Source organism: Petaurus breviceps, unplaced genomic scaffold (genome assembly GCF_028583685.1).
Source record: "Petaurus breviceps papuanus isolate PSGF00001 unplaced genomic scaffold, PetGlider_PUasm1.0 90504, whole genome shotgun sequence".
NCBI classification, from domain to species: domain Eukaryota; kingdom Metazoa; phylum Chordata; class Mammalia; order Diprotodontia; family Petauridae; genus Petaurus; species Petaurus breviceps.
This window is the reverse complement of record NW_027187266.1, coordinates 967,915-995,218: the sequence shown is the minus strand read 5'-3', so window position 1 is coordinate 995,218 and position 27,304 is coordinate 967,915. Positions and strand designations below refer to the sequence as shown.

General features: G+C 37.6%; 2 protein-coding genes across 9 annotated transcripts in view; one reads left to right on the top strand and one right to left on the bottom strand.

Annotated features, from left to right (window-relative positions):
* MCM8 (minichromosome maintenance 8 homologous recombination repair factor) overlaps positions 1-2,995 on the bottom strand; it is a 77,116-nt gene extending 74,121 nt beyond the window's left edge. For 6 of the 7 annotated variants that reach the window (XR_011163299.1, XM_069062784.1, XM_069062783.1 and 3 more), the window contains exons 1-2: positions 2,767-2,995; positions 30-177 (exon numbers count right to left, since the gene is read on the bottom strand). Coding sequence is in view for 6 of the 7 variants with exons in the window: in XM_069062784.1 (XP_068918885.1) it covers positions 30-174 (145 nt within the window). In the remaining variant the exon portion in view is untranslated. Of the gene's footprint in view, positions 1-29; positions 181-2,766 lie in introns of all 7 variants that reach the window. The other variant, XM_069062786.1, reaches the window with a different exon arrangement.
* Positions 2,996-3,063: 68 nt separating this feature from the next.
* TRMT6 (tRNA methyltransferase 6 non-catalytic subunit) lies at positions 3,064-26,905 on the top strand. Of its 2 annotated transcripts, none has more exons than XM_069062789.1 (11): positions 3,064-3,329; positions 12,417-12,544; positions 13,413-13,522; positions 14,852-14,943; positions 15,012-15,119; positions 15,373-15,497; positions 15,968-16,326; positions 17,132-17,217; positions 19,173-19,275; positions 19,745-19,831; positions 24,994-26,905. In XM_069062789.1, exons 1-11 carry the CDS (start codon positions 3,175-3,177, stop codon positions 25,183-25,185), a joined length of 1,545 nt encoding a protein of 514 aa, XP_068918890.1. In that variant the 5' UTR covers positions 3,064-3,174; the 3' UTR covers positions 25,186-26,905. The 2 variants fall into 2 exon arrangements, with proteins under 2 accessions (XP_068918890.1, XP_068918891.1); XM_069062790.1 differs by having other exon boundaries at positions 3,065-3,329; positions 15,036-15,119.
* The last annotated feature ends 399 nt before the right edge of the window (positions 26,906-27,304 follow it).

Below are 27,304 nucleotides of genomic sequence, written 5' to 3'. Positions count from 1 at the left end.
AATAACTAAAAATAAGGTGTCATACTTACATGAAACATGTTTCTCTGTAGTTTCCTTCCCGTCACTTCTTTGTTCTTTTCCTCTCCCTTTACCAGAGCCCCAACCACCTCTCCCTCTTCTCCAGCTTTGAAATCTTCCTCGTCCAAATCCTCTGCCTCTAAAATTGGCACTCATGCCCTACTGACAGAAATTAAAAGGGTTTTAGCCAAAGCCATATGGATGATACCTGAAATTGTGCAATAGTAAACATATTTGAAATAATGGAATATATCACAATCTGTTATTAATCATACTTAGATCTAGATAGAGGACTTACAGATCTATTTATCTAGCCCTACCTTTTCTCCTGACTTCCAATCTTACATCTCCAGTTTCCTATCTCTGGGGAAGGGAATAAGCATTTACATATTGCCTATGGGCCAGTTACTGTGCAAGTGCTTTTTTTTTTACAAGTATTATCTCACTTTCAATTGGACATTTCAAGCTACTTGTCTTACAGGTACCTTAAATTCAACATGTCCAATATAGCATTATCTTTCCCCAACAAAACCTCTCCTCTTCCTAACTTCCCTATTACTTTTGAGGGCAACCACTATTCTGTCACCCAGGCTTGCAATCCAGGTGTCATCCTTGACTCCTTACTTTCATTCACTTCCCATACCAATTGTCAAATTCTGGCAATTCTACATCTTTTGTATCTGATCCCTCCTCTCCTTTGACATTGACTATTGTGCAGGCCCTCATCACCTCATGCTCCCACTACTGCAATAGTCTTCTCATAGGTCTCCTTATCAAATATTTCCCTGTCCCATCCTCTATTCAGCTGTCAAATTGTTGTTGTTGTTGTTGTTTTTTTTGGTGAGGCAATCAGGGTTAAGTGTTTTGCCCAGGGTCACACAGCTAGTAAGTATCAAGTGCCCATGACCGAATTTGAACTCAGGTCCTCCTGACCCCAGAGCCAATGCTCTACCCACTATACCACCTAGTTGCCCCTAAATTGTTATTCTTAAAGCATGAGTATGATCATATTACCTTCCTATTCAATAAGCCCAATGGAGTCTTGTTACCTCCAGGATCAAATATAAAATCCTGTTAGCCTTTTAAAGGTCTACACAACCTGACCTTTTTTTCCTTTTCCAGTTCTCTTATATCTCATTTCCATCCAGTGACTCTGGCCTCCTTGCTGTTCCTTTCACATGACACTCCATCTTCTGACCTTGTCCCTGGCTGTCTCCAATGCCTGGAAAGTTCTCCTTAATCTCTGACTCTGGGCTTCCTTCAGTTCTCAGCTAAAGTCTTACCTTCCTGCAAGAAACTCTTCCCAGCCGCCCTTAATCATATGCTGCCTTCCTTCTTGGATTATTTGCAGCTTATCTTATCTGTACATCACTGTTCGCACCTGTCTCCCCTGTTAGACTGGGAGCTCCTTGGGAGCAGGAACTGTTTTTTATTTTCTTTTCATCCTCAGCATTTAACATGATATCTAGCACATAGTAAATGCCTGAAAGTGCTTGTGGACCTGACTTGGTATGATACTATCGATTTTTTAAATATGCGAGATTGTAGTTATAAGCGACAGGACTCTAATACTAAGTCGCTTAGGTTAAATGGTCCTAATTACCATAATAAAAACAACAAACAAACAAAAACAACAAACTTTTCTGTTACCCAGATTCAGATATGTTGATTCTGGAGTTATTTGCTTAGAAAAAAATCGTCGAATCAATAGGAGCTGGTGAGATAACTGAGACAAAATACAGAGAGAGGACAGAGCCCAGGACAAAGCCCTAGGTTACATCCAGCTATAGGAGGTAGGACATGGGTAATGATCCTACAAAGAGACAGAATAGGATTGGTCCAACAGATAAGAGATAAACTACAAGAAGTAAAAATTATTAAGAACAAGGAGGTAGTCAACTTTCTACAGTATCAGATGCTACAGAGACACCAAGAAGGATAAAAACTGAGAAAAAATTATTGGATTTAGCAAGAAGGAAATCATGGATGACCTTGGGGAGAGCACTTTAAGTTGAATGGTAGGGACAGATGCTAGATTGCAAGGGGCTGAGAAGTGACTGGATGATTTAAAGTGGAGGCAATGAGTATAAACAGTTTTTTCTAGGAGTTTGGGCTGTAAAAGAGGAACAACATTGAATTATAGCTTGAGAGAATGGTAAGATAAGGTGGAAAAAATATTTTACAACTTTAAGAAATGCATGGACAACATCTTGTTTTGTTCCACCAAGGCGAATGCTTTTTTACAATCAAAATTTAAGGGATATTAGCCAGTTGTGTGATACTGAAACCATGGTCTGCCATAGAAAAATCTTCTGCAAAAACCTGTCCCCTTCCTTCTCATTTTTCAATAAGAGTAATCTCAGTGTGTGTATTCTAGGTAAAATAATAGGCAGTATGAAATAATGCTTTAGTATGCTAAAAAACAATGTAAACTACTAATAGTTTATATAGTGCTTTAAGTTTAAATTGTGCTTTCCTCAAAAAAAAATCATGAAGTAGATAATTCAAGCATTATCATCCTCATTTACCAGGAAACTGAGTCTTGGGCTATTTACTTTATACATTTTCCATTATATCAGGTGCATCATTTGGCTTCACAGTTCAGGTTAGAGGAAGCCACCTGGGTCTGAGGATTTACAAAAGATTGGCACTCAGAAAGCTAACCCTGATCAGGACCCTCCTCCCTCCCGGCCAGTCCGTAGGGCGGGGTCACTGCAGCTCCCACCCGACCCCTTGGGGCCTTCTCACCCTCCCCGCAGAATCTCAAAGGGGCAGCTCAGGGACGGCAGGAAGACGTCAGAAAACTCAAACCGGGCCTCTCCGGCGCAGCAGGGAGTGACCTTCGGGGAGGGAGAGGCGCAGTCTAAGCGAGCCAGGCAGAAGACGGAGAACTGCCCAGAACTCCCGGAATCTCCAAGTCGCCTCCACCAGCCCGGAATTCTTTTTTTCGCGCCGGAATGGCGCACTTCCGCCCAAGGGAAGCGGTTAAGGAAAGGGAGGGAATAGAACAAACTGAAGCCAATCGAAGGCACAATCAGGCGGAAGTTGGAAGGGGGCTGAGCCACCCTGGCCGGAAAGCGGAAGCGGCGTGCTCTGGACTTATACTGGAGAACAGGCGGCGCGATTAGGTCTGGTTTTCGGAGATCCTGAGGTCTGATGGAAGGAGCGAAAGGAGAGGGGCCAGCTGGAGTCGTCGCCATGGAGAACAGCTCCGAGCATCCTCGCCTGCAGGACCACCTCATTCGGGATGGGGATTTTGTGGTGCTGAAGAGAGAGGACGTGTTCAAAGCCGTGCAGGTTCAGCGGAGAAAGTGAGTAAAGGTTCTCCAGCACTAGGGAGGAGGAGGGAGGGGAACCCCTTCGGCACCTCTCTTTCGGGGGTCTTCCCCAGAAGGCCCGGCCTCCTCCTCCCTGGCCACGCAATCTAAGACTAGATACTGCACCTTTGTTCATGCACCTCACACACCCGGGCCAGGAGGAGAAGTAGGCATGTGGCCCTTGCACGTCCTCCCTCTGCCGCCATCACTCAGCAGCCTGCAGCCTCTGAGGTGCACGCTGTCTAGTCCTGGGACTCTACCTAAAAGGTGGGCTGGGGAGGGCGAACTGAGGAGGTGGTGCCTTTATCTGCCTGCCACTAGCACTTCTTTCCTTCTCAGGAGCTCAGTACTTAGCTCTCAGTCTTCCTCTCTGCCTCTACCCTGATCATATACTTGGGGACTTCAGTTTAAATGTTGATATCTTCCTGAAACACTTTGCCCTCCCACTTCATCAGCTTCCTTAACTCCATCGACCTATGCCTTCCCTCCACCTCAGCTGCTCACGGGGAGTCTCATCTTTCTCCCTATCATTTATAAGTGTTCCACTTGGATGATCGAAAAGTCTGAAATTCCTCTGAGGATAACCTCGTACCCTGCTATCTGTCCCTGTGTTTCATTTTTCCTACACCGGTTCTTCATCCTCACTTTGCTTTCCAGCCCCCATCCTTCTCCTCTTTCAAGCCATCCTCTTTCACAGGGCTTGGCACATTGAACTTAAATTCTTACTCCATTCATTCATTCATTCCCTTCCCCTTACTTCCCACTTCTCACTCTAGTTAACCAGGTCAGCTATTCACTGTATTCTCCTCTCCAGTTACTTGCCCTCTTGACTTAACTACCACTCATACCTAGCTAAACTTCAGCCCTCGATTACCCATACCACCTGTCTTCTGTAGTGCTACAGAACAGCATTGGAGGATGTCACACAACTTTGTTGCCTGGGTCCACCATAAATTTGTTATCACTTATCAAATGAGCCTTCAGGTTGCCCAGTGTAAAGATCAGTTAGTTTGGAGTCAGAGGACCTGGGTTCAAATCTCACCTTCATGTGTGAAGGTAGGCAAATCATTTTTCTGCCTTTGGCCTCACAGTTTTCTGACTTTTGAAATGAGGAGATTGGACTAAATGGTTTTTAAGGAGAAGGGGTAGAAAGTTGGAGAGAGGCAAATTTAAATTTAGTCAAAATGTAACAAGAAGCATCATAACAATCAAGCTATACAAAAGTAACATTGGCTACCTATGAAAGTAAGGTGTCTCTCATTGAAGGACTTCAGTCAAAGACTGAATGACTGCTTATATATATACATATATATGTATAATATATGTATGTATTCATTTATGGGTTAGCTTAAATAGCTTTTCATGTCCTTTTCAATTCTGAGAGCCTTTGAATCTTCCTTTTCTTTTCAGGTATTTCTACTTGCTGCCTCTTCATCCTTTTGTCCCTTAAGGTGGATGTTCCCCTGGTCAACTTCTCTCTCTACACTTTCTTCTTAGGCAATTTTGTTCATTTCTTCAACTTCAAATGTAACTTATTTGTAGAAGACTCCTAAATCAGTCATATGCAATCTGAGATGTGAAAGGGATGTAAGAAGCCAACATGTCCGGCCTGACCAAGAATCATTTCTACAACTTTGCTGTCAGATTACCATTTAGTCTCTGATTTAAATCCTCCAGTGAGAGAAACACTCTTATCTTTCTTCTGAATTCCAGACCTAACTTCATGGAGGGGATGGCACCTGAAATCAGTTTAATTCAGCAAGCATTTGTTAAGTGCCAACCATGTTTCAGGCACTTTACTAAATACTTGGGATTCAAAGATAAAAATGAAACTCCAAGGAGCTTGCCTTCGGCTGGGGAAGTAGGCTAGGGAAGGATGTGGAAGCAACATGTGCACAGCTAAATAAATGCTAAATATATAAATAATGAATACAATATAACTTAGTGGAAGGGCTCTAACAAATGAGGATATCCAGAAAGACCTGTTATGGACAGAGCCATTTGAAGTGAGCCTTGAAGGAATCTAGGAGATGTAAGGCAGAGGTGAGGAGGAGGAACATCCTTGTCATAGGAAGAGCGCCTATGTGAAAGGCATAAGACATGGGAGATGCATTGCCATGTATGGGAAACACCAAGTAGTTAAGTTTGCCTGGAACATAAAGTTCTAGAGGATGAGTAACAAGCAGTCAGCCTGGAAGGGCAGGCTAGAGACAGATTGTGAAGGACTTTAATGCCAAACAGAAGAATATATATTTTATCCTAGAGGCAGTAAGACTCAGCAGATCATAGATTTGAGTTGAAAAGGATTTCAGCCAGTCAGTAAGCATTTATTAAGTGCCTGCTATGTGCCTGCACTTTGTTAAGCTCAGGGGTTGAAAGAAAGGCAAAAGACAATCCCTGCCTTTGAGGACCTCACAGTGTAGTGGGAGGAGACAACAAGCAAACACCTATGTATGAACAAGCTGTATGAGGGAAATAATCAACAAAGGGAAGACAATAGAATTAATAGGGAATGGGAAAGGTTTCCTGTAGAAAATGGAATTTTAGGTTGAACCTGAAGGAAACCAGGAAGTGGAGATGAGAAGAAGGAGCATTCCAGTCCTGGGGCACAGCTAGTGAAAACACCTGCAGCCAAGGGATAATGTATCTAGTTTGAGGAGCAGCCAAAAGGCCAGTGTCACTGTATATAAGAATGTGTGGAGACAGTGTCATAAGATTGAAAAGGTGGGGGGAGGTACTGGGTTACAAAGGACTTTGAACACCAAATAGAGGATTTTATATTTGATCCTGGAGGTGATAGGGAGACTATGGAGTTAATTGAGTAGTGAGTAATGTGGTCAGACTCGAGCTTTAGAAGAATGGAGGATAGATTGGAATTGATGGAGATTGTTTATTTAGTCCAGGGGTTAGACTGCAAAAGGAGTCCATGATAACAAAAAGGTAACCCCTTATCTAGTTCACTTTCTTCATTATACAAGTGGAGAAACTTGAGACCCAGAGAGATTAAGCAACATACCCAAGACCACACAGATAATCAGTAGCAGAGCCATCAAATCTATGTGGTCAGAAAGGAGAGAAGGCTGGGCCACCTTCAAAAAATTGTGAGCGTACTTTAATGACCCCAAGCTTCTCATGAAAGCAGTGGCTATTAACATTCTACCAGTGTTGCTTTATGGTAGTATGACATTGAAAACAGGTGCCTCAGTAGAATTAGAAATATCAAATGAAGAGATTCATGGTGGTTTTGAGCAGACTACAGTATATAAGTGGCAAAGAACTCTGAAGGACAGGAATAAAAGACATCTTCAAGGAAGTGTGTGATGGGAAGACAAGATAGGCCTGGCCACACAGGTATACAGCTAGATTGCTTCACTGTTAGCCTTGTGTTGTCATAGGGAAATGAGGAAGGCCTTTGGTACGTGTTGAATATATATGGGAATACTTGGTCAAGAGTTATACAGAATAAGCATAGATGGGTTTTGCTTTGTGTTATTGATAGGAACTTCCAGATTGATGAGATCACGGAGCCATTTGAGTATTTGAGATAGGAAAGGGGCAGTTTATAGGAGAAGCTAGCATATTCTGTTTTAGGACATGTTGGATTTGAGGTGCTTGTAGGACATCTAGTTGGAAATTCCAATAGGCAGTTCGTGATACATTACTAGAGCTCATGAGAGAAAATAGGGCTGAGTATTTATAGATCTAGGAGTCATCTGCATAGAGGTAATAACAGATCCTGTGAAAACTAGTGAGATCAGAGAGAAGAACATCTAAGAAAAAACTTTGGGGTACACCCATATGTAGGCTGTGGGACATGGATAATAATCCTTACAAAGATAATGAAATTTGTTTAGACAAGTAGGAAATGAATAAACCTTTAAAGAAGCTTAATGTAATTCTATTTGCCCAAAATTTTATTATTTTTCTTTATGTTTGGGATGTATCCCTTCCCTGTTTTCTCTCCCCAGAGATTCCCTTCGCTCTTTGACCTGATATAACACATTGTTTTGCATCTTTCTAATTCACTACTTTACGTATCTTTACTAGATTATAAGCTATATGAGGGCAGGAATCTTGTTTATCCTTTTCTCCCCACAAAACTGACTTCATGTTCCATACATAATGGATTTTCAATAAATTCTTGAATTAAGTGTAATAATATATACCTGCTAGTGATTTATGGAATATTAAAATTAACCTTATCCTTTCTGCATTGGTAGGAATGTCTAAACCAAAGAAATCACATGTCCTGTGCCAAAGAAATTTTTTTTCTTTTACTTCACTGACATATTCTATACATAATTTGTCATCCCATGTAAATTGTAAGCCTTTTAAGGGGCAGACTTTATCTTCTACAGGGTCTAGTAAGGTGCCTTGCACATATTGGGAACTTAAAAAATTGACCTCTGGTGCCAGAAGCCTAGAGACTTTTAATATTAAAATACCAGCCAAGTTACCTGTGGTTTTCTAACTGAATCTATGTACTTAATGTGACTGAATCAGTACTTATGTCAAGGTGTGACCAGTAGGTTGTTATTTAATATATGCTGGCCCACCCTGGGATCTGAGTTCTGAAAAGGAAGTTCTCTTTTGGTTTCTGATCAGTGGAAGAAAGTAAATGAAGAAGTACCTTTCGAATAAAAAAAGTATTGAAACTTTAAGTGAAGACAAACTTGTAGAGATGAGACCCTAACAGAGATTGAGTAAGATCAGAGATACTTAAATAGCATTGGCTTTTAAAACATTGTAATTTTGTAACTTCCCCTTATTTTAAATCACTTTTTCTTGTTAGGTCCTTCTAAAACCTAAAGTTGGGCTGTGTATTTTGTATGCAAGAGGGAAATGGGAGAAATGGAAACGTGTTCCCCTGACAGATAATCTGAGAGGTGAGAAACCCTAGAGGAAGAAAGAGTAGTAGCAGTAGAAGGGAGATGGGAACCCGACTGGCTCTGAGGATTGAACGTTGACAGGAGGGCCCGTGTAGAACTGCAGATGTATAGTAATTATGAGATTGACTGAGATATTTCCTTCCCTCCCTGCTTCTGTCCTCTGGTTTTTTGTCTTCTTTCCTTGACAGAGCTGGAGATTCGTCTGTAATGATTGTAGCGCATAAGCAAAACATTCCCCCAAACTCCAAGAGTTGAGCTGAAGAATCATTATATTCCTGACCAAATTTTCTTTCAGGTTAAAAATAGGACAAATCTTGAGATGTGAGAACACGTGTTAGTTCTTTGAATCTTTTTGAGTAGGAAAGTACCTCAGAAACCATCTATTAAAAATGATGCCTGAAAATACTGTTTTCCACGACATTTCCAAGAAATATTTGTCTTAGACAGAGGTTCCCAAACTTATTTGGCCTGCCACCCCCTTTAAAAAAAATTCACTTGGTGACCCCCTGGAAATTACTTTCTTTAACCTTTTAATGTGTTTTATTTTTGACATTTGCATCATTTAAAAAAAATAAAATGTTTTTTGAAAAAAAACAATGCATCTTAAATTTAATAATGTATTGTAAATGTGTAGGTTTTCCCTTGCATTGAAATTTTGATGATGCACTATTGCATCATGTAACTGTATAGTATCATATTATAAACAAGTCGTTACATGCACATAATTCGTACATGACAGGTTTACCTGCCAACACTTGCTTGTTAAGACTGTCTATGAACTTGACCACTGATCAGTTATAACTTGCATTTTGTATGTTTATTTGGAAAATAATATCACTACAAATTTAACTCTGTTACATAACAGATGAAACATGTATGAACAGTTTTTCAAAATTTTCTTCTCTTCTTTCCTTATGCTTCCACTGCCCCTTTATTTTTATTCAGTGCTCCCCAGTTGCACCCAAGGCTGCTAACCCCCCCCCCACACACACACACACATCATTACAGCGCCCCCCTCCCAGGGGGCAGTATTGCCCACTTTGGGAACCTGTGGTCCAACCATTAAAATAATAATGATTAGCACAGATATAGCATTTAAAGGTTGGCAAAGCACTTTACCAATATTTATCCACACAATGACCCTGGTTCTCTTATTAATCTTATTTTACAGTTGAGGAAACAGAGGCAGACAGAGGTTAAGGCTCACAGGCCCTGGGTCATATAGTTAGTAAGTGACCAAGATGGATTTGAATTCAGATTTTCCTGACTTTAAGTACAACACTCCCCACTCTGCCACCTTACTGCCTCACTAATTCCTATTCTATTTTTGATGGCTGTTTGGTTGTTGGGAAATTTTTCCTCATATCAAGTCTAAATAGGGGGCAGCTTCAGGGGGCAGCTAGATAACTCATTGGATAGAACGCTGGCTCTGGAATCAGGAGGACTTGAGTTCAAATTCAGCCTCAGACGCTTACTAGCTGCCTCCAAAACAAGCAAACAAAAAAAATCAGTTTTCAACTTCTGCCCTTTGTTACTTGGTCAGCTTTGTTCAGATTCAAGCAGAAAAGTCTAATCTCTTCCTTATAAACAATAACATTTATCATTATTAATATTATGTTACATATAATAATATTTTAAGAAATACTTAAAGAGAGCTCTCAACCTGCTTAGACTTTTTGGAATAAAGCTAACATTTTCAGATCTGTAGAATGAATTTAAACTTGTGTAACATTGTTCTTTATAGCTTGTTACCTTGTCCCTAATTTTTTTTCCTGTCACCAAGAAAAGCAAAGAGAAAACACGTTTTGTTTTCTGTGTATATTATCTATTTTAAAAGCAGTATCCACAGTCTGCAAAAATCAACAACAACAACTAGTAATTGGCTCTCATAGTGGTTTTTTTTAAAAATCAACTTAGCCTAACCACAGAGTACTTAAGTCCCCTTGTATCTCCCCGTCTCCCTGGACCCTCAAAGAATTTAAGACTTACATTTCTGAGAATACAAATCATCTATGAAGGGAAGGAGCTAACTGAGAATGGGGTAATAGAATATATACAAATATTAATATTATTTGGAATTCATTATTTGTTACAAAAGAGGAATGTGGATAAGGTATAAAGTATTATGTGAATGCTAGCTATTCTATTCACCTCCTTGTGCTTCAGTTTTCTTGTCTGTAAAAGGAGAGGGTTGGACTAGATAGCCCCTAAGGTATCTTTAAGTTTTTTATCCATACAGGCATATCTCAGAGATATTGTGGGTCCAGTTCCAGACCACTGCAATACAGAGAATATCGCAGTAAAGGAAGTCACAATATTTTTGATTTCCCAGTGTATATAAAATTAAAGTTTATACCATATTTTAGTCTGTTAAGCGTGTAATAGTATTATGTCTAAAAATCAATATATATACTTTAATTTTAAAAACACTTTATTGCTAAAAAAAACATTGTAACCATCATCTGAACCTTGAGTGAGTAAATCTTTTTGCTGATAGAGGATCTTGCCCCATTGTTGATGGCTGCTAACTGATCAGGGTAGGGATACTGTGGCAATTTTTTAAAATAAGATATTAATGAAGTTTGCCACATTGATTGACTCTTCCAAATCATGAAAGATTTTTCTGGAGCATACAGTGCTGTTTGATAGCATTTTACCTGCAGTAGAACTTCTTTCAAATTTGGAGTCAGTCCTATCAAACCCTATCACTGCTTTATCAACTAAGTTTATGTGATATTCTTCAATATTGTTGTGTTTCAGAATAGAGAGGCACGAAAAGAGGAGACAGATGGGGGAATGTCAGGTTGATGAGCAGTCAGAACACATAACGTTTATTGATTAAGTTTATTGTCTTATAAGGGTGTAGTTTGTGGAAAGAGAATAATAACATTAAAGATCACAGATTACCATAACAAATATAATAATATTGAAAGACTTTTGAATATTGTGAAAATTATCACAGTGTAACACAGACACAATATGAGCACATAGAGTGAAAAAAAGGTGCCAATAGACTTGTTGTAGGATTGACACAAACCTTCACTTTGTAAAAGAACAAATAATCTGCCATGATATCTACAAAGTGCAATAAAATGAGGTATGCTGTAATCCTATGTCTCCCTACTCATTCAGTTAGTAGGTTACTACTGTTGGCTAGGCCCTATATTAGATACTGGGGAGGTAGGCAAAAACATAAAAACTCCCTGCCCTTAAAGAGTTTAAATATTACGTGTTTTCTTCAAATTAAAAATTAGCCTTTCAACAAGCATTAAGTGTCTGCTGTATGCCAGGGACTGTGCTAGGTACTGAGGATACAAAGGTCAAAAGTGAAACACAAAAAGAACTTATATTTTCTATCTCTGGCTTCTTCATTTTACCTTCATAGCATTATTTGAAGAACTTACATTTCTCTGATTTGCAATGAAATAAACTTACATTGTAGAGCTATATATGAAGATTTCTAAATTTTTCCATTAAGTTTTCAGCAAATCATTGTCAGACTCATTTCTCAAATTTATGAAGTAGCAATGATATTTGTAAATATGTCTGTATTGGATGGTTAGTTACCCACCAAGGGAAGGGAAGAAGTCAGACGATAAAATTTCATGAAGTCCTTTCTACTTCTGTGATTCTAGAAGAATGAATGTTATTTTAAATGAACAGAAGTTGTACTATTTCTTTTCCAGCCAACCCCAGCTCTGTTTTTCTGCTGTTGCATTGTTTAATTTTACAAAGGCCCTATATTTTTAATGTAATATAATATTATTTGCTTATTCAAACCCTTTGTTGTGTACTTCATTTTTCAATTTCTTCTTTTCCCTAAACAAAAAACTCCAAGGTTTTAGAGGTTTTTTCCCTTCTAAAACTGATTGCCTTTTGTATTCAGGGATGATTTCACTGGCTTTTTGCTGATTCATAGGAACCATATGAATGAAAAGAATTGTAAAATTGTCTAGTCTTTTTTCATGTTTCATAGTGATATAATGGAAAAAACAATTGTTCTGAAGTCTGAGGACTTAGGCTAATATCCCACCTCTAATGTTTGCTACCTGTGTGACCTTGGACAAATCCCTTAATCTACTTAAACCACAATTTTCTCATCTGTAAAATGAAGGGGGTCTCTTCTAGCTCTAGCTTTATGATACTATGACTAGCTCATTTGATTAACTGCCTTTTTTTCCATCTCTTTCAGAAAAGTTACTTTTGAGAAACAATGGTTTTTTTTGGATAATGTCATTGGACATAGTTATGGAACTACATTTGAAGTATCCAGTGGTGGGAACCTTCAACCCAAGAAGATGATGGAAGAAATCACTTCAGGTATGTCTTGTTTTTCAGGTATGGGAAATAGTTACTTAAACTTACAAAAGTCAAAAAGACCTTACAAATCAGAAGTTTTTGAAGAATCTACTGTCTACATTTATCTTTGCTTCTAAAATTCTATTTTAAGAAATTCCAAATTAGTTTGGGATTGTAGTGTAAGAACTTCAGCATAGTATAGTACCAATAATGCTGAATTGGGTAGCAAATTTAGGTTCTAGTCCTAGCCTTTACACTAGCTAGCTGTATAACCCTGGGTAATAACTTCACACATACACACCTGTACACACACACACACACACTCACATGCTCTCCCCGCCCCCCACCCCCACCCCAATTGCATCTATAAGATGAGGCAGTTTGATGTGATGAACTCATGGAATTGATGTAGGACTGGACCTTGAGCCAAGAAGACCTAAACAGTTTTTAAGGTCCAATTCATCTTTTATTGTTACTGTTCTAATTTGGGTGAAGAAATAAGTAACTTTTATCAATATGTTTTAAAAACTAGTTTTTTATATATTATAATTTAATCTCATAAGCAGTAAATTTTAGAGGCCTTGTGGTGTAGAGCACAGAGATGGCCTCACAGGAAGTTCTGAGTTCAAGTGTCATCTTTAACACATGCGGGTTATGTGATCCTAGGCAAGTTATTTAACCTCTCAATGGTCCAGGCAACTCTCAGAAACTACATGTTACAGAGAAGGTGCTTCTCTGCATAGGTGAGGAAATTCTTTGCCTGTCCTGATGAAATCATAGGTCAAGTTTTTTTAAAGCAACCTTAAATGTGAAAAAATTGTCCTATGAATTAAAAGTTTATAATGTTACTTTAGGACAAGAATATAATGAATCAATCTCTTTCCTTTAGAAACTAAAGAAGCTGGTATTGATAATCGAAATATAGTTGATGATGGAAAGTCTCAGAAACTTACTCAAGATGACATAAAAGCTTTGAAGGACAAGGGCATTAAAGGAGAGGTAATATTGAGAGTTTGCCCAGATATACTTAGGGATTTGCTTGGTTTTTAGTGAATTAAGGCACACAACTTCAGGCGGAAGCATAAACACTGTTATTGTTATTACCTCTTCTCTTAATAAACATGTTCAAAAATGCCTTTCAGTCAAAAGTACCAAAGAAAGCTATTTTCTCCTGTGGGAAACTAAAATGTTTGTTTCATTATTGTTGATCCCCACACTCCTTAGCGTGGATCTATCCTTGGCCCTCTTTCTATCTTTTTTTTTCCTTAGTAATATAAACTTCTTCCATAAATTGAATTCTCATCTTTACATAGATGAAGCTCCGATCTACATACCTCTGTCCTGAAGTCCAGTTACTTATTGTCAGTTGCCTGCTGGACATTTCTACTTGATTATCCCATCTCAGATTCACCATGACTGAGAAGGAACTCATTCTCTTCCATTTCAAGCCCACCCCTCTTCCAAACTTTCCCTTTTTTATTCAGGACATCCCTGTCCTTCCAGTCACCCAAGTTCATAATCTCATCATCATCCTTGACTTTTTCTTCTCCTTCATTCCTCTCAGCTGCCAAGTCTTACCTTTTCTACTTCTGCAATATCACTTTTATTTATTCATCTGCACTATTTTAGTAGCATCTAAATTGTTCTTCTTGCTTCTGCTTTATTCTTTCTAAGGCACAGGTCTGATCATATTGCTCCTTTGCTTGAAAGCTTTCAGTAGTTCCCTATTTCCTTTAGAATAAAATACAAAATTCTCTGCCTGTTGATTACCATCCTTAATCTATTTCCAGCATGCCTTTCCAGCCATATTTCCTATTATTCCTCATGTACACTTATGTTTCAGCTAAACTGTTCCCCTAAACTCAATTTTCCAGCTTTCACATCTATACATTTATATAGACCATACACCTCTCTTGGATTGCACTCCCCTTTCATCTCTGCTTCTTAAAAGATCAGTTCAGATGTTGTCTCCTTCATGAAGCCTTCCCTGGTATCCTTATTTCCCTTGCCATTTATTAATGTTCTCTTTCTCCTTAAATCATCTTCTATTTACTTATGTTTGTGCACATGTTGTAATTTCCCCAGCTTCATGAGGTTTTTGTATGGTGCAGTTTTGTCTTTGTATTTGTGGCATCCAGCAAAGTGTTTTTGTGCATTGTTGGTCCTTAATAAATGTTTGTTGAGTCAAATTGAATTAATACTTTGGTTTTTATGAGGTGAGAGGATCCAGAATTAGATCTTTGTAAATGTACTAAAACCCTTTTTCCTTTGTCTAATAATTTTAACTATTTGGTGTGCAATATGGAATAACTCTTACTTTTCTTATAGGAAATTGTTCAGCAGTTAATTGAAAATAGTACAACATTCCGAGATAAGACAGAATTTGCCCAAGATAAATATATAAAGAAGAAGAAGAAAAAGTAAGAATTGTATTAGAAAGTTGCAAGTAGAAATAAGATAGATTCAAAACATTTATTCTCTACAAAAGGAGTTTTTTGTGTTTTATCTTTAGATATGAAGCAATTATTACTGTTGTGAAGCCATCTACCCGTATTCTTTCAATTATGTATTATGCAAGAGAACCTGGAAAAATTAAGTAAGCCATATTTCCTTTAAAAGTAGAAGACCTGGGGAATGGGAAATAGTTTATTGTGATAAAGTCATGATTTTGAGTAAACTTGGGAGCTTACTCATGTTGTACAAAGCGTCCTACCACTTCATGATTTCTAAGTTCTTTTATCATTTGAAAAGTAATTAGTGGATCATTAGCTAGATGCTATATAATAATGCAAAACAAAATATTTTTTGAAATGTGAGTAACATCGATGGAATCATTCTTTTCTCTTTAGCTACATGCGGTATGATACACTGGCCCAGATGTTGACTTTGGGAAATATCCATGCTGGCAATAAAATGATTGTAATGGAAACTTGTGCAGGGTTGGTGCTGGGTGCTGTAATGGAGCGAATGGGGGGTAAGAAAGTTCCAGATTTCAAGCAGTTCACACTTGAATTTAAGACTAAACATGTTGAATTTTTTTGGCAGAAGGTCTGAGCATCATATATTGCCTTAATTTCAAAGTATTGTTGGAAATGTTTGTAGATTCCTACTTGGAATCAGAAAGTTAGCTACTAAGTCCTCTTCCTCCCTGAGGCAGGGTGACCTAAGATGATACCAAATTCACTTCTATCCTATTTGAAGCTCTCTATGAAAACAGACTCCTAAAAACTCCTTGGGACAAACTATGGGGTGATCACCCTTTCTATGCTGAAGCCAAGTAAGCTTATCATATTTTCAAGTTGAGATCATTTAATAAAATTTCTTTATTTCAAATGAATGGTGGGAGAAAATTGGCAAATATTTTTTCCTGGGTTTTTTAATACTGGAACTCTCAATGGATTACTGCATCTTTGTATATTAAAGATGTGTTTTCTTTACTTTCAGGTTTTGGATCAATCATTCAGATGTACCCTGGAGGTGGTCCTGTTCGAGCAGCAACAACTTGTTTTGGATTTCCAAAATCTTTCTTTAATAGTCTTTATGAATTCCCCCTTGGCAAAGTGAACAGTCTTCTAAATGGAACGTTTTCTTCCAAAGCTCTGCCTTCAGAGTCCAAAGACAGTATTTCAGTAGAAGAAAACAATGGCACTCTTCTTGATGACCTACAGACTTCTCCAAAGGAGATGGAAGAAAATATCATTGAAGTTATAGAAAACAACCATCCTCAACAAGAAACGATGGAAGTTATTTCTCAAGAGCCAGAATACAAGGAGCACAAAGAAAGAGGAAATAAAAAAGACTATGTAAGGGTCTCCCACCTTTTCATGATGTTTCTACTCAGTTCTCCTTTTCCTTCATAAAAACCATAAATTATTGGAGAAAACATTTTTCGATCTTTAAGAGAATTCTGTGATGTAACAGGGGAAAAACACACACAGATTGTATTTGGAATCAAGGGATCTAGGTTTAAATCTTCCCTTCTGCCTTCTACCTATGGGACCTTGGGAAGCTCATTTAATTTCACTGGCCCTCAGTTTCCTTATCCATAGAGAATTAGTTTGATCTAGTAGAAAGAGCAATGGGCTTGAAGTCAAGAGAGACCTGGGTTCGCATTGGACACTTAGTAACCATATGGCAGTTGGCAAGTCACCTCTTTAATTCTATTTCCTCATCTATAAAATGAAGATAATAACCTATGTCACAGAGTTGTTGTGAGGATCAAATGAGATAATATATGCAAAGCACTTTTCAAACTATAAAGAGCTATGCAAATGTCAGAGTTTCTTATTACAACAAAGGGGTCTGAGTTGATGTTTTCTAGCTCTAGATGTATGCTCCATGACCTCTAAGTAGTTCAGCGCAGTGCCTGGCACATAGTCGGTGCTTAATAAATGTTTGTTGACATAACTGTACGGGTTATTAGGATATCTCCTATGCTATACCTTAGTATTTTGATAATTGCTTCCTAAATTACATGTTCTCACTATTGTGGTCTGCCTGAATTGGTAGAGAAAGTTAAAATGATGCTGGAATAGATTGGGAGATCCAGGAAAGTGTCTGGGTCAAGACAGTTGATTTGAGTTTTTAAAAAAAATTTTATTTTTCAAGATTCAAGAATTCCAAAGAAAACAAGAACAACAGAAGAAAAGACAGATAGAAGCTGCTACTCTATTGAATGAAAGAAATGCAGATGGGTGAGTGTGGGTAATATCACTCATCGAGGATACATCACTTATTTATATTAGTCACTAAACTATTCGAGCTCTAGAAAAACAGATGGCTTCTTATATATTTTTGTTTCTTAAAAAATGTCTTTCTAGTCTTCTTGCCACTTGCTCATCACCATTATTGCTAGTTTATTGCTTTGAACTACCGTGTTTCCCCGATAATAAGACACTGTCTTATTAATTTTTTTTGGACAGAAAACCACCAGAGGGCTTATTTTCAGGGGAGGGATTATTTTAATGAACATTGACAGCAATTTTAATAAACAGGTAAATGTGAACAAAAAAATGTACCTTTATTCAATAAGCAAATCACTGGGGAAGAACAGGATGACGCGCTCACTGCTGCAGCTCTGATTGGATGCCGCTCGGAGGGCGGCGTGCATTTCACGGGGCGGGGGGGGACAGTGCATACAGAAGGTATCGTAATGTAGCGTGTAGCACAGGGGATCACCTTCACTAGAGTAGCAATCTCAATAGGGCTTATTTTCGGGGGAGGGCTTATTTTAGAGGAATCTTACACAGTAAGGGGAGGGCTTATTTTCGGGGAAACACGGTAGTTACTTTGGTCACAAGAAAATTTATAAACTGCTCTCGATTAATTATTTGGCAGTCTGGTTCTACTTTGTCAGCTTTTTCTTTCCCTTGACTATTCCACTTGGGTCCTAGTAGTTGAGTAGAAAGAGTGATGGTGTGGAAAGAATACCTTAGTTCAAATCCTAGCTCTACCCACTTACTGTGTGTGACACCTTGGGCAAGTCACTGAAGGTCTTTAGGTATTGGTTATTCTCATCAGTAAAATGAAGAGTGTGGTTTAGATGCCCTCTGAGCTCCCTTTCAGCTCTAGGTCCATGATCCAATGATCCTGTGATCCAGTGGGAGTAGTAAGGATTAGTATCCTTATGAACATGAAGAAAATTAGACTTGACTGAAAAGAAATCAATCTAGGTACAAGTATAGATTTTAAAAGGAATTATAAGGCTCTTGCTATATTACTATAAATAGAACCTGGGCTAGGGACTAGATTTATGATTTCAGTACTATAGGGAATTGCTGGAGTGGAACTTTCATTGACAAAAGAGATGGTACCTTTCTCTGCAGTTTATAGTATTTGAAAGTAAGTCACTTGTCCAGGGACATACAGCTCTCCTGGAGCAGAAGAGCAGCATTTGAACTCAGGTATTCCTGGTTGTAAGGCCAGCACTAGCCACTACAGCATACTACCTCTCACCATATTAACACAGTAGATAAATCAAGCTTATTCTCAAAGGTCAATACTCTAGCCTTGGGTGTTGGATTAAAGGCTGGTAAAAATTTCATAGACACGTAGCTATTTTGGGGAAGAGATAGTTTTGGCCATCTGTAAGACCATTTTAAATGGTGATGAATTAGTTTCCAGGTGATTTTGAGGTAACGTTTAAAGCTGATCTTCATCTTTAAATAGTGCTTAGAGATGCCAAATACCAACAGTGGTTACTAAGCCTTAATACTGAGAAGGTAAGCAGCCCTTGAGGGCTAGGTGTCACAGTGGTAGAGCACTGGGCTTGGAATCAGGAAGACTCATCTTCCTGAGTTCAAATCTAGCCTCAAACACTTAATAGCTGTGTGATTCTAGGCAGGTCAGTTAACCCTGTATGCCTCAGTTTCCTCACCTGTAAAATGATCTGGAGAAGGAAATGATAAACCACTCTGGTATCTTTGCCCCAACCGGGGTCACAGAGAGCTGGACAGGACTGAAGCAGTTGTACAACAAACAAAAAGCAGCCCTGGAGTACTCTATTGGTTTGAGTTTCCAGAAAGCTACTTAAACGATTTATTTTGTATGTCTATATAATTGAATGTATCCAATAATTTTAAAGTCTTATTAAAATAACATTCTGCTTGAAGACAAAATTAATTTCTCTGATTTTTTTTCCCTTTTTCAGTTTAATTATAGCTAGTCGCTACCACCCAACACCACTGGCTCTTTCTTTGCTGGAATTTGTTTCTCCTTCAAGGCCTTTTGTTATCTACTGTCATTATAAAGAGGTAATGCTGTACTGAGTTGACATGGATTTTTCTGTGTGGCTGAGTAAATAATAGAATGCTGAAAATTTGCGATAATGAAAAAGCCTACTAAATTCTGTTCTTGAATTTCTGTCCAGAAAATAATATTTAGGCGTGTCCAGGTAGCACAGCGAGTAATAGCACCGGCTCCAGTGTCAGAATGACCTGGAGATAGAATCCCGAGCTCAGACACTTAGCACCTACCCAGAAACACCTGGCCATGTAACCTTGAGCAAGTTACTTAACCCCAATTGCTTAGGGGCGGCCAGGTGGTTCAGCAAGTAAGAGCACCGGCTCCAGTGTCGGGATGACCTGGAGATCGAATCCCAGGCTCAGACACTCAGCACCATGCCCAGAAATAACTGGCCGGGTAACCTTGAACAAGTTACTTAACCCCAATTGCTTTAAAAAAATAATAATATTTAAACTGTATCTTTTCTTTATCCTTCAGCCACTGGTAGAGTGCTATACAAAATTAAGAGAAAGAGGAGGAGTTATTAATCTCAGGCTCTCAGAAACCTGGCTCAGAAATTATCAGGTATGTATTTAAATAAATTGCACTGTGAAATAAGAAAATGCATGTTATCCTAAATACATAAATACATAAACCTTTTCACTTTCATCTCTACAACCTCTCTTACATCTCATTTCTTTACTCATATGGCCACCACCCTAATTCAGGCTGTTATCACCTCTCCTGGACTATTATATTAGCCTCCTCCTCATCCTCCCTGCCTCAAGATTCTCTCCACTCTAGTCCATCCTACACCTTGCTTCCAAAGGGAGTTTTTAAAGTGCAGGTCAAACTATGTCACTTCCCTAGGGGCAGGTAGGTGGCACAGTGAATAGAGCACCAGCCCTGGAGTCAGGAGGACCTGAGTTCAAATCCAGCCTCAGACACTTAGCACAAAAACTAGCCATGTGACTTTGGGCAAATCACTTGACCCCAATTGCCCTCCAAAAAGGAAAAAAAAACCTATGTTAACTTCCCTACCTAATAAATTCTAGTAGATCCCTCTTGCCTTAGGATCAATATAAGCTCTTTTAATTTCTTTTTCCTGGAGGGGAGAAGGCAGGGCAATTGGGGTTAAGTGACTTGCCCAAGGTCACACAGCTAGTAAGTGTTAAGTGTCTGAGGCTGGATTTGAGCTTGGGTGCTTCTGACTCCAGGGCCAGTGCTCTATTCACTGCACCACCCGTCCCAAATATAAGCTCTTTTGCTTGACCTTTAAAGCCCTTTATAGTCACCCTTACCAGCCTTATAATAGAAGGCTTCCTTTCCTGCATTCTATAGTCCAGCTAAACTACCTTCTTGCTGTTCCTTACACATTACACTCCATCTCCCACTTACCTGTTTTTGTTCTGACTATTCCTATTCTTGATGCATACTCCTTCCTCACCTTCACCTCTAAGAATCCCTTGCTTTCAAAACTCTATTCAAGAATCACCTTCTACATGAAGACTGTCCTTATCATATTATCTGTTAGTGCTCTCTTGCCTCAGATTTACCCCATATTTATATGTACATAATTTTTGTATAAAATTTGCTTATATACATATTTCTCTGCATAAAACATACAGTCCTTGAAAGCAGGAACTGTTTCATTTTTGTCTTTTTATCCCCGGAACCTATTAGAGTTTCAGACACATCAGGTGTTTAATAAATGCTTGTTGATTGAATATGCAGTAATTCAAATTTCTCACTTAAATTCTTCATAGTTTAGGAAATTGGAAGTTACTAATTAAGAGACATTTAAAAATGTTTTTATGAAATTATCTGGGAACATTGCATCTGTAAACCCAAACTTGCTTGAACTTTTAAAAAATTACAGTTGACTGTTTTTGTTTATGTTAGTATACACAACCTATACTGAGAGATTAGCCAGAATTGAGACTTCTGTTTCCTGTTTTTATTACAGGCAACTTTGTACATAGTAGACCCTTAATTCTGTCTTATAGCATCTCTCACATCAATCCTTTTCCCTCCAGTTATGTGACCAATATCCAACTTCAGACCTTCATCATCTTAAAATATCACGTAGGCTATTGCAGTAGCCCCCCCATTTATTTCCCTTCTGGTCATGTCTCCCTCCCTTTGCCCTTCACAATCCATCTTCCACACAACTGCCAAAATAATCTTTTGAAAACACAGGGCAGCCTATGGCACTTACCTCCCAAACACTCCTTGGATTTCTTTATTGCCATTAAGTTAAAATACAACTCGTCAGCTTGGTGTTCAAAACACTTCTCAGTCTGGCTCCAGATTCCCTGTCTAGATTTACTTCACATTGCTCCTGCTTGCACTCTGGTCCAGTCAAATTGGTATGTGGGCTGTTCTCTGAATTCACCCTTCTTCCTCCCATCTCTGTCTTTCCAGGCTGCACTCCTTCCCTTGCCTTCCCTCCTTAGACTTCTTGGGTTGAAAGGCTTCTTTAAATCCCCTCAGGGATTTAAATTAAAATTAAATTGAAATGTTAATTTCAAATTAATATTTAATAATAATTAAATAATTAATGTGTAATGTTTATATATTATAATAAAATTAATATATAATATTTATATATAATTAATAATTAAAATTAAAAATTAAATTAAATCCCCTTCTTTGAAAAATCTTTTCCTCTCTCCCTAGTTGGTAGCTGTGCAAATCAATGGGCAAAGTAAAATAATTAAGTTTATTGATTTACACAATAAATCTTACATCTTCTATTTAAAAAAAAACTTAACATGCATCATGTCCTTTTGTTGTCACTTGTTCAACGTGATTTGGTATTGAGTTCATGAGATTTTTGACTCATATTCTTTAATTCTTCATTATGAAACCACTTTGAATCATTTTGCATACTTTGTACCTTTGACAAACAGCCCGTTTTTCAATGTCCAGCCTTGATAGTAATTCATAGGTTCTCAATGGGGTTTAAATCAGACAAATTCCTGTGCCATGGAAGCATGTTTATCTCTACCTTTTTGATAAATTTCTTAACTTTTTTGGTATGTGGAATAATATAAAAAGATTGAGTAGTATTCTATCTATAATTAGGAATTTCTATAATTCTAGAATAACATTATTTCTTATTATATCAATATGCTGTTAGAGTTCGTCATTCCCTCAAAAAAGATGAGTTTCTAGGCTCACTGAGAATAAAAAAAAATCCCTAACCATCTTTGGCGTGGCTAATGATTAAAGTTAGCTTGTCTAGGTTTACTTAACCGCTTTTCAGAATGCTTAGTCTAGCTTCAGAGTAATAATAAAAAAGTAGCATCAGTAAAGATGATCTTTTCTCAGTCTTTAATGTGCTGGTCTTTTTATTGTTTTGTCCATAACAATAATTTTTTCTTCATAACAAAGGTTAGCACAGAGAGAGAGTAAGAGTGTCTTACGACTGTCGTTGCAATCTTGAGAAACCTTTGCAACACTGTAGAGGGGTCTGGTCGTTATGAAAGTCTTTTCTTGTTTTATGAGAATTCATCAGGCTGTTACATAGCAGGAGTTTGCCAGTTATTGATGTTTTTCATTTTTGACCTTGTTTTCCTTTGCTCTTTGATGTGACTGATTTTACTGTAGCTCTGAATAATCTTTGAAGCTTTTTGCTCACCACATCAAGTCACTGTGACATCTCAGAGTCATTGATGTATGCTCTTTTAAGAGCAGCAACTTTTGTACATTTTCTTGTAGAATTCTACGTTTCATCTCAGAGAAGTAACTAAAGGTAGGAAAACCAGCTCAGTCTGGTTTCATCTGCTTAGGATCAGATGTTTTTAGCCTAATATCCATAGAAGCATGAAAGCTTGGCCATTGCTGTCACAAAATGAAACCATATTAAAATTATCACACATTCAGGTAATTCACATATCATCTATAGTGCTGTATATTTTCACAGATTTTCTTGTACTTACTTATTTGGGCAGGTGCTCTCTCCCCCAGTAAAATGTAAGTTTCTCATGGAGAAAGTACTGTTTCTTTTTGTCTTTGTATCCCCAGCACCTTGCACAGTTCATAGTAGGTGCTTAATTAAGAGTGTGAAAACCTTGTTGAGTTGAACTCAAACAATGTTAATAATAATTCATTTACATAGCACTTTACAAAAAGTTTATAGAACACCTTTAGTTTTGAGTTTGCTTTATAGTAAAACATATTTGGAGGGCAACTAGGTGGCACAGTGGATAGAGTGCTGGGTCTAGAGTCAGGAAGACTCATCTTCCTGAGTTTAAATTTGACCTCAGACACTTACTAGCAGTGTGACCCAGGGCAAGTCACTTAACTCTGCCTCAGTTCCTCATTTATAAAATGAGCTGGAGAAGCAAAGGGCAAACCACTCCATTATCTTTACCAAGAAAACCCCAAATGAGGTCACAAAGAGCCCCAGACACAACTGAAACAACTGAATGACAAAGTACATTTGGAGACTTTTAAAGCGTTCACTTCTCTTTAGAGTCATCAAATTTTAGAGCCAGAGGGAACCTTCAAGATTTAAGCCAGAGGTTCTTAACCTTTTTATGTGTGTCATGGACTCCTTTGGTAGTCTGGTAAAGCCTATAGACTCCTTTTCAGAATAATGTTTTTAGAATATATGTAGGATTACAGAGGAAAGCAATTAGATTGAAATATAGTTATCAATATTTAAAAAAATAAAAATTCACATTCCCCTTAATAACTGTCCATATACACTATACACCAGAATAAGAATCCCTATGTAGTCAAGTCCCCTTCATTACAAATGATCCTCATATCTTTTTTTAAAAAGTTTTATGGATACTTTTTATATTAGTCACATGCCAGTACTACCACCATTCCCATATATAAAATAGAAGAACAATTAGGCAAAACTGTTGGACATAGTGACTGTTGGCTAGTGTATTCAGCATTATTACCCACTTGCAGGACATCAGTTGTGTCCTGAAAAGAATGAAGTACTTTTCATCTTGGGTTTGCTGGAACCAAGGTTGCTCAAACCTTACCTAGATGACTCAAAGGTTGTGGAGCTGAAATAGGCCTCGAAAATCCAAGAGCAGGTTGATTCAATCTAGCTCAGACTCATTCTATGTCAGATTGTCCTGGCCCACTTGTCATCACAAGTGTCACAAATACTCCTTTAAGAGTCTACCCAGTATGGTGAATCTTTAATAATCTGTGCTTTAGAAAAAGAAAAAAGAAAGAAAAGAAAATCCAGGAGCAGTTATAGAATATTGTAAAAAGCATTTTCCCCTTTTATTGCAAAAAAAAAGGACTCTTCATGTTTTAAACAACTCGGGACTGCAATTTTATTAATAATTTTCAAAAGAACTATAAAGTCACTTTTCTGTAATTCTCTGCCTTGTATCCCTTTCTGTCTGTATCACTGTTATCCCCCAGGGAGTAACCTGGACTCTAGAAGTCAGGAGGCCTTGATTATAATTTCATTGCTGATGCTAACAAGCATTGTGATCCTGGGCATAGTTTCTATCTACTTGCCTTACAGGGCAGTTTTGAGGAAAATGCTTCGCAAATCTTTAACTACTATATCATTGTGAGTTTTTATTTCTTCATCTGTAGAAGAAACTAGAACTGATTGGATTAGATCAGCAGGATTTTTAAATAACTATTCCAGGGGACATTATGAAAATTAATTTAACACAATGTTTTAAGCATTGTATTTGAATCTTAAATTTGCCTTGTGTATTGTGTCAGCTTGGAGACCCTAACATTTCTCTTTTGGTTAGGTTCTGCCAGATCGAAGTCATCCCAAACTGATGATGAGTGGAGGTGGAGGTTATCTTCTCTCAGGCATCACTGTTGCCAATGATAAACAAAAATCAGAGTCCTGTGCGGTAGAGTTACAAAAGACAGAAGAACCAACAGCTAAAAAGAGAAAAGTTCAGGAGTCTGACTCAGCCCTTGAAGATCTACCTTGACTCTACTTCCAAGGATTCTTTGAATTAGCAAATCACTTGCTTAACATGCCATTACCAATTGCTCCTTGGTACCAGAAGAGCATGTTTACACAGCCATTCTTGGAAACCTGGATGTGTTAATGTATTTTAAAGAAGCTTTTCCCAGTTAATACCTGGCTATTGGGAAGGAAAAAAAAACCCTCCAAGCCGCTTTATGAACAAAGGTGTTGGATCCACCACGGCATGAAGATGCCAGGAAAACCAAAGCCTGTTGGCATGAAATGGAATTAAGTTTGACTTAACCACGTTCACTTCTGTGTCTTAAAATTTTGTGTCAATTAGTGTCTTAAAATTCAGATAAAGTAAGAAAAATAATCCCAACACATTTTGTATATAGAACTCGACTTGGTTTTAACCAATTAAAAACTCTTCAGTCATATGCACATAAATGTGTATTTGAAAGAACTTATGGAAGAAAAGTTTAAGCAGTGTGGGAGGTTTTGTATATTTTGCGTACCAAATATTTCCTATCTCTCTTCAGTGGTATTATGTACATTTAAAATTGTATTGGTTTTTATTATTTTTAATATTTGACAACTTGAAGTTGAAAATTTTTGTTTCATTGCTGTTTATCATGGTATATGGAAGGGTTGTGGTGGATTTATTTAGTTTTTGTTAATTTTCAAAAAGCTTTCATTCTCTATTTCCAATAAAACTACTCTAACTTTTCTCTCAGTATTAAAATTGAGAGGGATTTTTTTGGTATATTTTTTTATGAGGGATTTCTTTCGTATAAAGGGGCAAATGGGCCATCAGTACTTGAGGTGTGACAATAAAATAATGAGACTTTTTCACATGATTTATAAAGCTAGTCTCATCTGGTTTCTCACCTCAATACATTTTTAAGAGTCTTCTGTTTCATGACTATAAATTAATATAGTCAGTGATAAGTCATGATGCCAGTTTGCTGAGCCTTAGCATAATTAGGTAGTTAGATTTTTAAAATTTTTAATAAAGTGGCCCTGGTTTCATTATTCATTTGCAACTGAAGAAGGGTTTTCAGATTATGCCCAAGACAGATGATTTGTCTTCAGAGGTTTTGAATATGTTTGTTGACATAGTATGGTTATTAATATTTATTTAAATATTAATAATTTATTATTAGTGTTACTGTGAAATTCTCATGGGGAAAAGGGATATTCTTGATCAGTCTTATGTTATTTAAACTGCTAGATCTGTACTTTGTATTCTGATAATGGCAAATGATAATTATCAACAAATACACGTCTTGTTATTTTTTATCTTTGGTAGCCATGCCTTTCATACTGAGACTTAGCTCAATGATACAGTAAATCTATGTTTTTCTAATGCCACTATCTAAGTACATTGTGAAACATGGACTGGAATGAACAGAGAAGACATTTGCCTGGTTAGAGATTCCTCTCCTACAGATATTATTGTCTGTTCTGTGCAAGGTCCTGTGTGAGGTAATAAGGGTACAAAGACAAAACAAAATACAGTTCCTGACCTCAAAGAACTTAATTCTGCTGGAATGTATTGTTAATGTTAACTTGCAGACATGGTTTATAAATCTAGTGGGTGAGATTATAGTAACGTGTAGTACACAATGACTATCTTTTAAAAATTATTTATTTACTTATTTTGTAATCATTTATTATCTCTCCCTATTTCTCCAATTGAACAATTAAAAAAGCACGAAAAATAAAACTTTCATAACAAATGTGTATAGTCCAGCAAAATAATTCCATATGGATCACGGGCAAAAGTTTATGTCTCATTTTTAAATTTTAAGTCTGTCACTCTTTTGGTAAGATATGGGTGTCATGTTTCATCCTTAATGCTCTGGACTAATGATTTATCATCACATTGGTCATAGTTCTAAAGTCAAAGTTTTGTTTTTGCTCTCTTATGTCCTTGTATAAATTCTTCTGGTTCTGCTCATTTCACTTTGCTTCAGTTCAGAAAGGTCTTCCTAGTTTACTTTGAAACTCTCCGTTTCCACATTTGTTATGGTACAATACTTTACTTTCATATTCTGTAACTCATCTAGCCATTCCCTAATAGTACCTCCTAGGTTTCTAGTTTGGGGCTACTATAAAAAGAGACGCTATCAATATTT